Below are 14016 nucleotides of genomic sequence, written 5' to 3'. Positions count from 1 at the left end.
TAGTATTACCATTATCATTTTTACTCTTTGGGTGACAGGATTTGGTTTGTTATCCTGCTCTTCCGCCATCACCTGAGAGAGCTGGCTCAGCTGCCAAATCGGATGGCCTTCCTGACTCTCACGAGACAGCTTCAGGAAAAAAACAGGCATCATAAATACAATTCCAAACACTTTGACTGCATGGAAAGATAAACTAAATTCTTACCTCCAGCACAAGTGACACACATGCAGGGAAGAATGTCATGAAGACAAAATAGTTGGCTAAAATAGACATGCAGCCAAAGCAGCACATTATTTCTAACTGTCGAACACCTGAAATATAAAAAATTACAAGGCAATTTATAATTGCATTTTGGAAGCTTGACATCCGAATAATTTACACTCATAGAATAAACAACTTTCTTGGGTGTTTTAATGACTATGCGTGTAATATTACACAGCTTTGCAAAGCTAAGTTGGCTGGAGAGGCTTTAACGCGCACTGCCCTCACAATTGAGTGGAAGACACTTTGCCCCAAGTAGCAATGGGGCGTACTGTGAAGATTAAGCTTGTCCAGTGTGAATTTGCTAAAACAGAAACTAATTTTAACCTGTGTTGTTTTTACCTCTGGCACCAACGAGCAGTAATAAATAAGTAATAAATAAAACAGAGGCCGCAGCAACGACTGTCCATGCGGATATGCGAAAGTGGTTTAAAGTGTACTCGTGGATGTCACACGGAGCGCGTGTCATCGGTGACAGATTGACAGACCTTTTTTTCAATATTGACACTGCAAAATTGCAAGGATAACTCAGATTCGTTAAAATTGGGTAGAGTAGACAACACAGCATGCTGAACGAGCAAGCAAGCGGCGGCACTGCGACGGCGGGTCCTACGAGCTTGCAGCAGTTGGATATTTTATTTTTTTCGTGTGGCGGCTTTCCAATGACAGAGTGATGAACCTTTCATCAATATTGGTGCTGCAAAATTGGGATGATTCGTTAGAAATGGGTGTTGTCCACTGTCCGGGAAATATGGATTTTGTTGACATCTCAAACCGAATAAGGAAGCAGGTGCCGCAGCGGTGGCGAGGAGCTTGCTCGGTGGCCTGCCTGGCGTACAGTAAACTGTTTCTCCCATATGACGGCTTATTAAAGTCGCCTACTGAAAATATTAGTCACCTAGTGAAAAAGAAAATGATTCCCATCTATAGGCAAGCAATATGGCTATCCACTCAATAGCAGGTGCAGAGCCCTGTCAATGATACGACGTCACCTAGTTCCAACCTAATGCCGTCCATTAAAGAGCAGGGGATTGACCAAACTTCACATTATTACTCCCTTTCCCCAGCAAGACCTCAACGTAGGAGCTCTGGGGGTTCACTTTAATACTGGTTCCGGGGGCACTAAATGTTTTTAATTTCGAAGCATGCATTTTTGTTTTGAGCAATTTTTGTGATCGACACAAACGAGCTGGTTGACTTTTCGACTAAACCCTAACCATAATCGAATAAAGATCAACTTCCAATCTCAAGACTTTCGTTATGCTTCTTTTTTACCTTCACATTCAAAATAACAGTACCTGACATGGTTCCCACACCGATCACTAAGCACTCCACCAAAGCATCTAAGGTGAATGTAGGTCCCAGTACTGCCATACCTCGAGCAATATTCTCCCTAACTTCATGCTGAAACAAAAAATTGCGAAATCCAAAAATCAATCTAACTTCCTCCTGAAAATAAGAAACACTGACATTGCAAAATCAATCAATAAATCATACATTTCTTCTGCACATTTTTGGTACCTGAGAACTGGAGCTAAGTGCAAATTTGGCAAGAGCACATGCTTTGGAAAGGTCGATCAGGAGGAGAAAGAAAGGTAGAGCTTCGCTGAAAGGCACACCAGAAAGAAAATGAACCACTGAAGTTTCTCAAATGTGTGACAGCAGTCAAATAAAATAACAATAATAGTGATAAGAAATTAAGATTTTAAAATATTTTTCTTTGCAGAGCAGTTTGTGAATCAAGTCAAATTTATTAAAATAGCCCTTAGTCACAGAAACATTTCAAAGGGCTTCACATACCCATACGAGAAAAATATTAAGATCCCATGATCTTAACCCCCAGGAAGGGAAGGGAGCAACTTTCTAATTTTGTGGAGCTTTATTTTTACGAGGTCAATCCCTCGGAACTGCATCAAGGAATTGGCTCATTTAATGATTGATTGATTTATTAGGGCGTCAGAGGTTGTGGGTTCAATTTGGCCCTCTCCGTGTGGAGTTTGCATGTTCTCCCTGTGCCTGCGTGGGTTTTCTCTGGGTTGTCCAGTTTCCTCCCACATTCCAAAAACATGCATGGTAGGCCAATTGATCATGGAATATAATGTATGAATAACTGTTTTTTTCTATACTTGCTGTTTATAAAATTTTGAGCAGGTGATCCGTATATTCAGAAAATTTACTTTACTGTGCTATCCCTGTTTTTTTCACTAGTACTAAATAGACCTCTTCTTTGTATAGCTTTTGAGCTCTTACTGCCAATCGAGCCTCGGGTCGTGCTGGCAGTAACTAATTGACAATTAGTTTCAGACCATTTGTAATTGACATTTAGTCTCAGACAATTTGTATTAGCCAATCATGTGCTGGCTCTTTCAAATGAACATGGGGAAGGTTCCCAATATTCATCACTACTTCTGACATCGGCGTGTGATTCCCAGTTGCTATTCAATATGTAATAATGAGGCGCAAACTATTAATCCTGGTGTATAAACAGCGATGTGAAACGGCTTATTTCAACCCTTGAATAATAACAATAAAAATAATAATAACAAGAAGAAGAAGAGGAAGTAGAAGAAGAAGAACAACAACAACTTACTTGAGGCCAGTCAGTTCTTTATCAAGGAAATGAATGACCACTGTGCTGAACACAAAGCTAGAAAAAATTGTAAAGAGCCCTGCAATGCCTGAAAAAAAAAAAGGATGAGTCAAAAATTACACACAAAACTGATTTTAGTAATTGTCCTTCTGAGTAAGACCAACAATTTTGATACCTAAAATATATTTGGATCCCAGTTGTCTCAAGTTCTGGAACTGGAAGTAAATGTAGACGATGGCAATGCAACGTGTGATGGTCAGGATAATTATGTCACTGCTCAGAATTTGCTGTCAAAAAGATGTGCACACAGTTAAAAATGGGTTGCATAGTGTTCAATAAGATGTTAACGACATGGTGCATTGAAATATGGTAAAAGGACATCCCTGGTAACACATCTCTACTACAATATAAATAATAAGTATGATACTTTAAATGCAGCATGGCAGATGTCTGATAAAATACACAGTATGAAAGAGTAGATAATACAAATGGATAACTTGAAAATTATGTCAAGGTTAATCACTGAATGTGGGCAGAGTTTGGCAGACAAATATAGAACGTTGCATTTTTTGGAACTCAATTCAACAAGTTCAGTTTCAAATCCATACAGTAGGTATGTATAGGGTGGTTCCTCCAGATTATGGGTTTCATTTTTGTGACTGGTCACAGCGATTTTCAATCATGGCATCTCCTTTCATTCCCCACGCTAGTCGAGCACAATAGTGTTATACATTATAGCAATGTTTCTCAACCTTTATAGAGCCAAGGCATATATTTCACATTGGAAAAAAATCACGGCACAGCACTGAGCCAAATAATTCACAAAAGTGGTACAGGTTAATTTTCTACCTTGAGTCATCAAGTAGAAGAGCACTTTGTTTTGTGCCTGTTACAATATGTGGTTGGCTAAGCATTTTTTATCAAAATAATTGACATTGGATAATCTTCCACGGTACACCAGATGATCTGTCACTGCACACTGATGTGCTATGACACACTGGTTGAGAATCACTGACTGAACTAGTGTGTCAACATGGAGGAAGCCGCGACTTTTTTCTCAAATTTTTAATCCTGCAGTTTTATAGTCCGATGCGGTTTATCTATGGGTTTTTTCCGTGACTTTTGTGATGACTTGATCACTTTTATACACTCGTAAAAAGGCTGTGGACCGCTGTTGTGCGGCACCGCTTTGCTGGGCGGAGGGATATGTGACACGGTCACTGGGGAGAAAAGTGATGTGTTGATTGCATGTCCATCCGCCAGGCAAATAGTGCCATATAATTCACTTAAAGAAGAGACAGAACGAGATCAAGACGGACATTACTGAAGAAAGGAAGCTTTTATACACAAGCCGTCATTATGGGGTACAAAAGAAATGCATATGATGCCACTTTTAAGTTAAAGGCAGTCGATTTGGGCCATTGTTGATGACATCGTGTTGCGTCACCCTTTTCTTTCTTTATTTCCCACGTCTACTCTGAAGCTATACGTGTAGCTCGCTAGTTTAATGCAGTGGTTCCCAAAGTGGGCGGTGCCGCCCCCCTGGGAGCGGTGGAAAGATATGGGGGGGCGGTGAGGAAGAAAGGGGCGGTAGGGGGGCGGTAGGGGGGCGGCAGTCGATTTGTACACAACACGCCGCTCTGGCCCAGTCAGATCCGACAGCATAGACTACAAAAGCAAAAGCTCAGGTTTGTAATTTCAAGCTTGTAATGTTCAGAATTTTATCTTATAATAAAAACCGCATTCTGGCGGTCAACATCATCTTGAGTTCAAGTCAACATGAAATTGGGGACTCGCCAGAACGCGCCGTGTTGTGTTGTGTTGAGCTGGTTAGGGCAGTGGTCCCCAACCACTTGGTACCGGGCCGCCAAGCCGCACAGAATTTTTTTTTTTATCGACGATCAATTAATTCAGGTCAAGACACTCGTCCCGGTCACGTGACATGTTTCCCCAGTCGAGCCCGCAAAGCTAATATGTGGCGACAGGCTAACTAACCAGGCAGTGAAGCATTCAAAACTGCTTCAACACATGGAGACCAAGCATCCTGCAATAAAAGACAAACCTTAAATCACTTCGGGTGTCATTGTCTCCGATTACGTCTAGATGGGACCGGCTCGTTTCTGAGAAACAAACTCAGTGCTCCCACTAATTCAACGTAATGGTAATGATATTATAAATGTATTATTTATTTATTTATTTATATAAATGTATTATTTATTTATATAAATGCCGGTCCTTGGGGGGGGGGGGGGGCGCTAGGAATTCACTGGGGAGCCAAAGGGGGCGCCAGCCTGCAAAAGTTTGGGAACCACTGGTTTAATGGAACTTAGCGCTTCGAGCATGAATAAAATTAGTATGAACAGACCCTCATCATGGAAAATGCTAGAAGAAATGCATAAAAGCGCCGACCAAAGAGAGACTGAGAAAGTGTGTGGCGAAGGATATCTAACACTATTCCAATCGGACACTGAGGAGGAGGACTTCAATGGTTTCAGTGCACAGGAGGAAGATGAAGACAGCTCTTTTACTGTTAGTGCTGTGCTACCGTGTTGCTGTTGTGTTACCACTGCGTCTCAGTGACTTTTACCGGTATGCTTTTTTAAATCCAGCTCTATTAGTGCTGTGTTACTTCCGTGTTGCTGCGGTATTACTGCCGCGTCACAGACAGTGTTTGGAAAGATATGTTATTAAAACTTTTAAAAGGCTTTCTGTGTACTGTGTTCTGTGCACATGCGGCTTATTTAAGAAAAGAACACAACATTTTCCGCAATTTTTTGCTGGTGCGGCTTATAATCAGGTGCAGCTAATCGTCCGGAAATTACGGTACGTATCTGCTCAGTGAAGTGTCCGTAAAGTTCGGAATCTGTGTGATTATTATTATTATTATTATAATTCAGTAAAATCTTGTTAGACCAACTACAACAATATTTAGAAGCGGCCTGAGCAGGTATGCGTTCAAACCAGGAGTGCCCAACCAGTCGATCACAGACTGGTAGACTGCAGACTGCTTCCAAGTCGACCACGAGGGATGTAAAGGTATAAATAGTGTTATCATTGGGAGTTTCATGATTCTGTTAATTTTTGTGTGCATGGCAATTCTGTTTGTAGGTTGACTTGTGTTGTCCTGGCAGGTCAGGCAGGTGGAAGTAGCTGACATAGTTGGCGCCATAGATCAACTGAAGCCACTTTTATTGAAAGCAACATGAGACAACAATATGTACAGGAAATGATTTCATTTCATCAATGCACAAATAATGTGCGCTACATAGCTTGGAGGGAGTATGGTGTCATATGTTCTCAGCTTGCAATACAGGGATCCAAATAATAATTACCGTAAATTTCGGACTATAAGCCGCGACTTTTTTCTCAAATTTTGAACCCTGCGGCGTATAGTCCGGTGCGGCTTATATAGGATTTTTTCCGTGATTTTTGTGATGACTTGATCACTTTTATACACTCGTAAAAAGGCTGTGGACCGCTGTTGTGCGGCACCGCTTTGCTGGGCGGAGGGATATGTGACACGGTCACTGGGGAGAAAAGTGGTGTGTTGATCGCATGTCCATCCGCCAGGCAAATAGTGCCATAAAATTTACACAAAGATGAGACAGAACGAGATCAAGACGGACAATACTGAAAGGAAGCTTTTATACACAAACTGTCATTATGGGGGGCTTATATATGATTTTTTCCGTGATTTTTGTGACGACTTGATCACTTTTATACACTCGTAAAAAGGCTGTGGACTGCTGTTGTGCAGCACCGCTTTGCTGGGCGGAGGGATATGACATGGTCACTGGGGAGAAAAGTGGTGTGTTGTCGCATGTCCATCCGGCAGGCAAATAGTGCCGTAAAATTTACACAAAGATGAGACAGAACGAGATCAAGACGGACAATACTGAAAGGAAGCTTTTACACACAAACCGTCATTATGGGGGCTTATATATGATTTTTTCCGTGATTCTTGTGACGACTTGATCACTTTCATACACTCGTAAAAAGGCTGTGGACTGCTGTTGTGCAGCACCGCTTTGCTGGGCGGAGGGATATGACATGGTCACTGGGGAGAAAAGTGGTGTGTTGTCGCATGTCCATCCGCCAGGCAAATAGTGCCGTAAAATTTACACAAAGATGAGACAGAACGAGATCAAGACGGACATTACTGAAAGGAAGCTTTTATACGCAAACCGTCATTATGGGGGGCCTTATATATGATTTTTTCCGTGATTTTTGTGACGACTTGATCACTTTTATACACTCGTAAAAAGGCTGTGGACCGCTGTAGTGCGGCACCGCTTTGCTGGGCGGAGGGATATAGACACGGTCACTGGGGAGAAAAGTGGTGTGTTGATCGCATGTCCATCCGCCAGGCAAATAGTGCCGTATAATTCACACAAAGAAGAGACAGAACGAGATCAAGACGGACATTACTGAAAGGAAGCTTTTATACACAAACCGTCATTATGGGGGACAAAAGAAATGCATATGATGCCGCTTTTAAGCTAAAGGCAGTCGATGTTGATGACATTGTGTTGCATCACCCTTTTCTTTGTTTCGTGGTCCCGTCTACTCTGGAGCTATACGTGTCGCTCGCTAGTTTAATGTAATTTAGCGCTTCGTGCATGAATACAATTAGCATGAACAGACCCTCATCATGGAAAATGCTAGAAGAAATGCATAAAACCGACGATGAAAGAGATACTGAGAAAGTGTGTGGCAAAGGATAACTAACGCTATTCCAATCGGAAGACTTCGATGGTTTCAATGCACAGGAGGAAGATGAAGACGATGAAGCTCTTTTTTTTACTTTTACTGGTGTGCTTTTTAACGAGCCCTGTTGGTGCTGTACTACCGTGTTGCTGCTGTGTTACCGCCGCGTCTCAGTGACTTTTACCGGTATGTTTTATTTAATCAAACCCTATTAGTGCTGTGTTACTTCCGTGTTGCTGCGGTATTACTGCCGCGTCACAGGCAGTGTTTGGAAAGAAATGTTAAGGTATGTTATTAAAACTTTAAAAAAGCTTTCTGTGTCCAGTCTTTCTTTGTTAATAACTCGCGTGCACACCTCCGTGTTGCTGCGGTACTACTGCTGCGTCACAGGCAATGTTTAGAGAGACATGTTAAAGTATGTTATTAGAACTTTAAAAAGGCTTTCTGTGTACTGTCTTTCTTTGTAAAAAACTCGTGTGCACGTGCGGCTTATAGTCCGGTGCGGCTTATATAAGAAAAAAACTAAAATATCCTATAGTCCGGTGCGGCTTATAGTCCGGAAATTACGGTAGTCAGGTCTATTCTGACTTGTGGCTGCTTGATAATGCATGGTTTTGGAATGCGAGAGGGAGCCTGACCACCCACAGTTTAAATGTAAAGCACAAGAACTATGAGGGAGACATGCTAACTGACCATTTGTGCACCATGCGAGATTGATAGAGATAGATGGTTAAGACCGACCTGGGATCTACTGTTGCCCAGTGTATGGCAAGAGATTATGGAGATTAAATAAACTATTTTAGCCTATAATCAACATGTACAATTCTGGCAGGCAAGATGCTGGCCGCCAGCTTGATGTGAAATGAAAAACAATTCAACCACAGTTTTAATATTTAAAGTAGATTACGTCATTGCATTCACTCACCTCATCTGTTTTGGGGCAGTCAAAGTTCCAGCCACAGATTTGGTCATTTCCAGTGAACATATTCATGGACATCATACAGAGTGTGAGGGTGACGGTGCCTACAATGACCTCCCAAGGATGGGAAGCCACCACCAGGCCATGAAAACGGAACAGGTGGGTCAGCATGGTGGAAGAGCACTGTTGAATACCAGAATGGGAGAACCACAACAGTAAGAGGAAAAAAAAGTACAATTTTCCACATACTACATGAAAAACCACCAACAACAACATCTGCATTTATTGCAACAGTAGAACAATACTAATGTGTCCAGTTAAAAACAGCGGTGCACTGAGTTGTCTATTTCAATGTGCTTTAGTAGTGTGCAGGGTAATGGTCCTGCCAAACTTGAAACTAATATTATCATTATAATGTCCACTAGGGCTGCAACTAACAATAACTAACTACAATACTCAATTAATTTGTATTAAGTTTTTCAAATAATCGATTTGTGATTTTTTTTAATTTCACCCTTTTCATTAAAAAACAAGAAATTATTTCAAACTGACAGGGCATGGAATTCCAAAAGTTTTAAATAAATAGACCACAGGTGTCAAACTCAAGGCCCGGGGGCCAGATCCGGCCCGCCACTTCATTTTATGTGGCCCGCGTAGACAAATTGTGCATCAAATTGGTGTTAGAATTGCAAATTGTCTTCACTTTTAATATCTATTTTTTTTAAATATTTGACCAGTTTTTACTTGTCATATTTGTTTTGTAGCTTTTACTGTATATAATATGAGGTGCTCATACATTTATTTGGGTCATAATGGCCCTCCCAAAGAAGCTAGGACTACAATGCGGCCCGTGAAAAAAAATGAGTTTGACACCCCTGAAATAGACAATCAAAGCTTCATGCATATGCTATCAAAATATATTCATATGAGATACAAGTGTTATTTTTATCTAGATGTTCATTTCATTCTTAGCTGTAACTATAATTATTCAGATGTTTACACCCTTAGAACACATCACAGAATGACTTATTTTAGTAAATGGGCTTGCGTATGAGTTTACCAAGTAGCTTTTACTTTTATAACTGCTCAATTGGTACCTCTCTACAGTATACGTTTTTAAGACTGCTCAGTATATGCGTTCAGCTTGCATGGTACTGGAGCAGTAAATGTTACCTTCTCTCCGATGCAAAAGACATACAAATACACACAAGACAAGAGTGACTTACCTGTGAGGGTGAGGAGAATGTTATGCGACAGAGCTTTAGAGATAAAGGCTGCTCTAGTCAAGGTGAGGGGGAGTGGGCTGAACCTGGGCCTCCCAACATCAGTTTCATCCAAGTTGAGCGGATTCTGCAATTAAGCGAGGCCACATGGAACCATGACACGTTACTACATCATACGAGGATTAAGCCAATCACAGCGCTCACCGACTTCAGTGACGCTATTTCCACGCCCCGTTTCCTTGGTGACGGCAATGTGGGCGCGGCCCGTGTGAAGACGCCTCATCGCACTACTATAGTTAACCTTTCGAATGAGCGGACTCTAAAGACAAATGTGGTTTTGGTAAATTAAAAAAAATAAAATAAAAATCCTGTTGTCCTTTTAAATGTGCTCCCTATTCTTCTCGCAGTTGAACGGGTTGTGTTGACGTGCTGCGTGTCGCTCATTTACACTTCGTCACGCCTGTGACGTGTGTCGTCGGGACGGAGCGAGGAGAGAACCGTTGATAAAAGGAGTCTTGTGTGTGTGTGCGTGTGTGCGTGTGTGTGTGTGTGTGCGTGCGTGCGTGTGTGCGCGTGTGCGTGTGTGTGTGTGCGCGCGTGTAATATGTTACTGACCTGTCGGTATTGGAAAGGTTTTCATATTCACTGTACAATTTTGCAAATCAACCATATTTCGTTGTATTTAAAATCTTATTCTAAGTTCATGTGGATGATGTGAGTTAGGGTTAGGGTTAACCCCAAAGCTATTCATTGAAAAGATTGTGTAAACACTGTGAACTTCACTGATGAAATAACAATTAGTTGTTGTTGTTCTTCTTCTTTAAGTAATCTATCCTCCTAAATTTCTTGTATTTGTTTGGTTGACTGCACATCTTTATATTCTGTATTGTGATTGTATACTGTAGTTTAATTAAAACCAAAAATAAAGACCTTGATTCAATATTCAAGAATTTTTATTGGCCATGTTTGAGCATGCCAAACAAGGAATTTGATTTCGGTATATCTCAGCCTCTGTTCAACATTTAGGTGACTAACAACACTCAGGACATGTGCGAAAGTTGACAAATATTCTCAAACATCCCCTGATCTTAAACGCCCAGGAGTTTAATTGGTTCAACTATATTTGGTTGACTGTACATCTTGCGATTTTGTATTGTGATTGTATACTGTAGTTTAATTAAAACCAAAAATAAAGACCTTTATAAACTAATCGGTTTAACTAAACTGAATTTCATGCGCTTTGGTGCGTGGTTGGACGGTCGTCGAGTTCCTCTTGTGTACATGCGCAGTGAGTACTGTACTGTGCTTCGCGCCACTTGATGGCGACATTGTCCAAGTGGTGGAGGAGGTCATCGATACACGCTTCTTTTGCAGACCGACTTGGACATTTTTTAGAAGGACGAAGTCGAGTATTTTTCAGGTAATTTGAACTCATTATCTGTCCATTAGTGGTAAACCTCTAGGGGAGGAAATAGAGAAAATGAATTATCAAATCAAACCGTGAGTAAAAATGGCCTATTTGTATTTTGTTCGAAAGCTAGCTTGTAAGTTGAGCGTTTTGTATAGTGGACATGGATATGAAATCCGTACAGTTAAATCTCTACATACTAATTTAATTCTTTCCAGGACCTACGTCATATTTTGAAATAGCCGTATGTTGGATCAAATATTCCCAGAAGAATACACTGTAATTCGTTTAATTCATTCCACAGCCAAAAAACCCTAACCCCACAATAACTCCTTAAAAAATACTGCAGATAATTACACATAGTAATAAAACAAATGCATTATATCAGAGAGGGGTAAAGAGAAATAAATTACAAATAATCAATAAAAAGGAGTTTTTCTTGTCACTGTACCTTAGAGACACATACACTACGTAAGTTCACATACTGTAAATTACAGTATGTGAGCTTCAAACTTAGCTTATTTTTAAAAAAATATTTCATATATATATGTTTTCTATTTTTTGTTTTATCCAACTTACATAACGTTAACTTAAAACTAATTTTGCTTATTTATTTTTTATATATTTTTTTTACATTTTCTTTTTAACTTTCATCTTCACCCTCTTCACTTCCACTCAAGTCAGGCTTTCTTTTCTTTGCTTCACCTTCCTCCTCACCATCACTCAACCACTGTGGATTTTTTATAGAAACGCATTCTCTTCCAGGGTAGAGCTGCGACGTTTAGAGATGATGATGATCCCCTTGGATGGCTGGACCACTTTGAGGGCTTCCTTCTGCTTAATGATCGTCGAAATTGTTGACTCGTTTTTACAGCCATATTGTTTCACAAGATCACTCACACGCACTCTGCGCTCATGTTTTCTTATGATTTCTTGTTTTAATTGTAAGGAAATCATCAACTTCTTTCTTTTTTCGCCACTACTACCATTTGCGTTAGCCTTCTTTGGATATGATAACGTGATCCTGATGTCATCCCGACGTGCCGCCGTCAAGCGGGCTAACCATGATGACCTCGTATGTTGGGAATTACTTCGGATGTTGAGTCAAATATTTGATCAAATTTTATATCGTATGTTGAAACATTCGTATGTATAAGCAATCATATGTAGAGGTTTGACTGTACTGTTACGTGTGTAAAGTTAAATTGATTTACACGTTATCAGACAGATCTTTTAAAGACGATCCCAGTGATGAAAGGATAACTGTGTTGGACAAATTTTAAGAAAGGTTTGACTTTTCCAAACCAGTGAAAATTCTGGCCAATGTCCTAATGTAAAGTCATTGGGCATCAAGATTTTTGGTGTGATCTTGGTTGTTGAATCTGAGTTTGAAATTTACATAATCTCCTACTCTTCATCTTATTTTTTTAAAGGCTGGTATCATTGGAAAGCTTACTACTGTGAGTTTGAAATTGTATTCTTACCTTAAAATAATTTGAATGCCTCCTATTAGTAAAATGTACTTTAACTGTACATTGTGTGAAATGTAGAAAGAAAACTACCTATTGACCTTTATTAATGGTTTATATTAGATGGCATTCAAAGAGAGGGACAAATTAAAAGAGTCTTGAAAAAACACTCCATAGGTTGTGAAACTGCATATTAAATATGTCATGGTTAATATGTGCTTTATTAATATATGATTTGATAAAAGTGATGAGATTAGCATAGGCAATGGAAAATACTGTCTCATCATGGGAGGTCAGTGTAACAAATCGTGTTTAAGTTTCCCAATTTACTTAAAATTAGGCAGAAGTATAGAAAAATAATAAATAATCTATAGTCTCAATAGTCTATAGATTTGACAAAATAGCATTTTTGAGGGGTGTGTCAACTCTAAATATGAGCTATGTCGTTTGCACCATACTGTTAAATTCGTGATGACGCATATCTGAACTGGTCTCGCAAAGGCAACAGCAGAGGTCATGCTGATTTGCAGGTATGTAAATGTACCAAAACCCTTCTCGTGAATCATTTCCAAATCCCACTTCCCACCTTCGCCCAACTCCTGTTTATACCGTTTTGTTTTGAGTTCATGCATTGTGTTGGTTTTGTTCTTTGAACAAAGGGATGTTCATGCACAGCTCATTTTGTGCACCAGTAAAAACATTTATGTCTTCAATTTGAAAAAAATAATTTTATTTTTCACCAAAGAGAAGTTTGGTGAATGCACATATGAAACTGGTGGGGTCCGGTACCTCCAACAAGGTTAAGAACCACTGTCCTAGAGGATTTATTCAATTGACTTCAAACTTAGGCTGTACCATATTTTTTGAATTTTCGAAATATTATATGATGGGGCGAGGCATCAATAAAACATTTTATATTTCCTTCGATACACAAGAGGAAAATTTTAACTCCCTGCACGTGATTTAAAAAATTTGAAACTTCACATGTATATAAATAGTTGGGATCTGAAGCTATCTGAAAATATCAATATAATATTCTCTTATACCTATGGTGCCACCTAGTGGCGATAAGAAATCAAAATTCTTGCACTTTGATGTACTGCAATCTCTCTCTCTCGCGTAACGTCAGAGCTCCAACTTGGTGTCGTGGAGCCACGCCAGCATCTCTGGTCCCAGGTCGAAGAGGCCGGCCTCTGAGGGTGGTCTATATAGGGGGCAGGAGTTGATGATGTGGTCGGCTGTCTGCTCGGGGGCTCCACACTCGCATGCCACACTGTCCGCCAGTCCCCACTGCCGCATAGACGTGTTGAAGCGCCCAACACCAGTTCTTAAGCGGTTCAGTGTGGTCCACTGCTGGCGAGGTAGTTCGTCTCCTCCTATGGCGCCGTCTCCTGGTTCCCAGACATAACGGTGCATGAGGGAGGGGCCAGCTGCCTCC

General features: G+C 40.4%; 1 protein-coding gene across 1 annotated transcript in view; it reads right to left on the bottom strand.

Moving 5' to 3' along the window:
- The window catches only part of hmgcra (3-hydroxy-3-methylglutaryl-CoA reductase a), a 41039-nt gene extending 31195 nt beyond the window's left edge, over positions 1–9844 (bottom strand). Inside the window, exons 1-8 of the mRNA XM_037259462.1 lie at positions 9705–9844; positions 8485–8661; positions 3028–3139; positions 2853–2940; positions 1784–1868; positions 1561–1666; positions 206–312; positions 10–129 (exon numbers count right to left, since the gene is read on the bottom strand). Coding sequence (XP_037115357.1) covers positions 10–129; positions 206–312; positions 1561–1666; positions 1784–1868; positions 2853–2940; positions 3028–3139; positions 8485–8649 — 783 coding nt within the window. The 5' untranslated portion in view covers positions 8650–8661; positions 9705–9844. The remainder of the gene's footprint in view (positions 1–9; positions 130–205; positions 313–1560; positions 1667–1783; positions 1869–2852; positions 2941–3027; positions 3140–8484; positions 8662–9704) is intronic.
- Between the last annotated feature and the right edge of the window lie 4172 nt (positions 9845–14016).

Source organism: Syngnathus acus, chromosome 9, assembly GCF_901709675.1.
Source record: "Syngnathus acus chromosome 9, fSynAcu1.2, whole genome shotgun sequence".
Taxonomy (NCBI): domain Eukaryota; kingdom Metazoa; phylum Chordata; class Actinopteri; order Syngnathiformes; family Syngnathidae; genus Syngnathus; species Syngnathus acus.
Note: the sequence above shows the minus strand (reverse complement) of the source record. Positions and strands in the feature narration are given on the sequence as shown.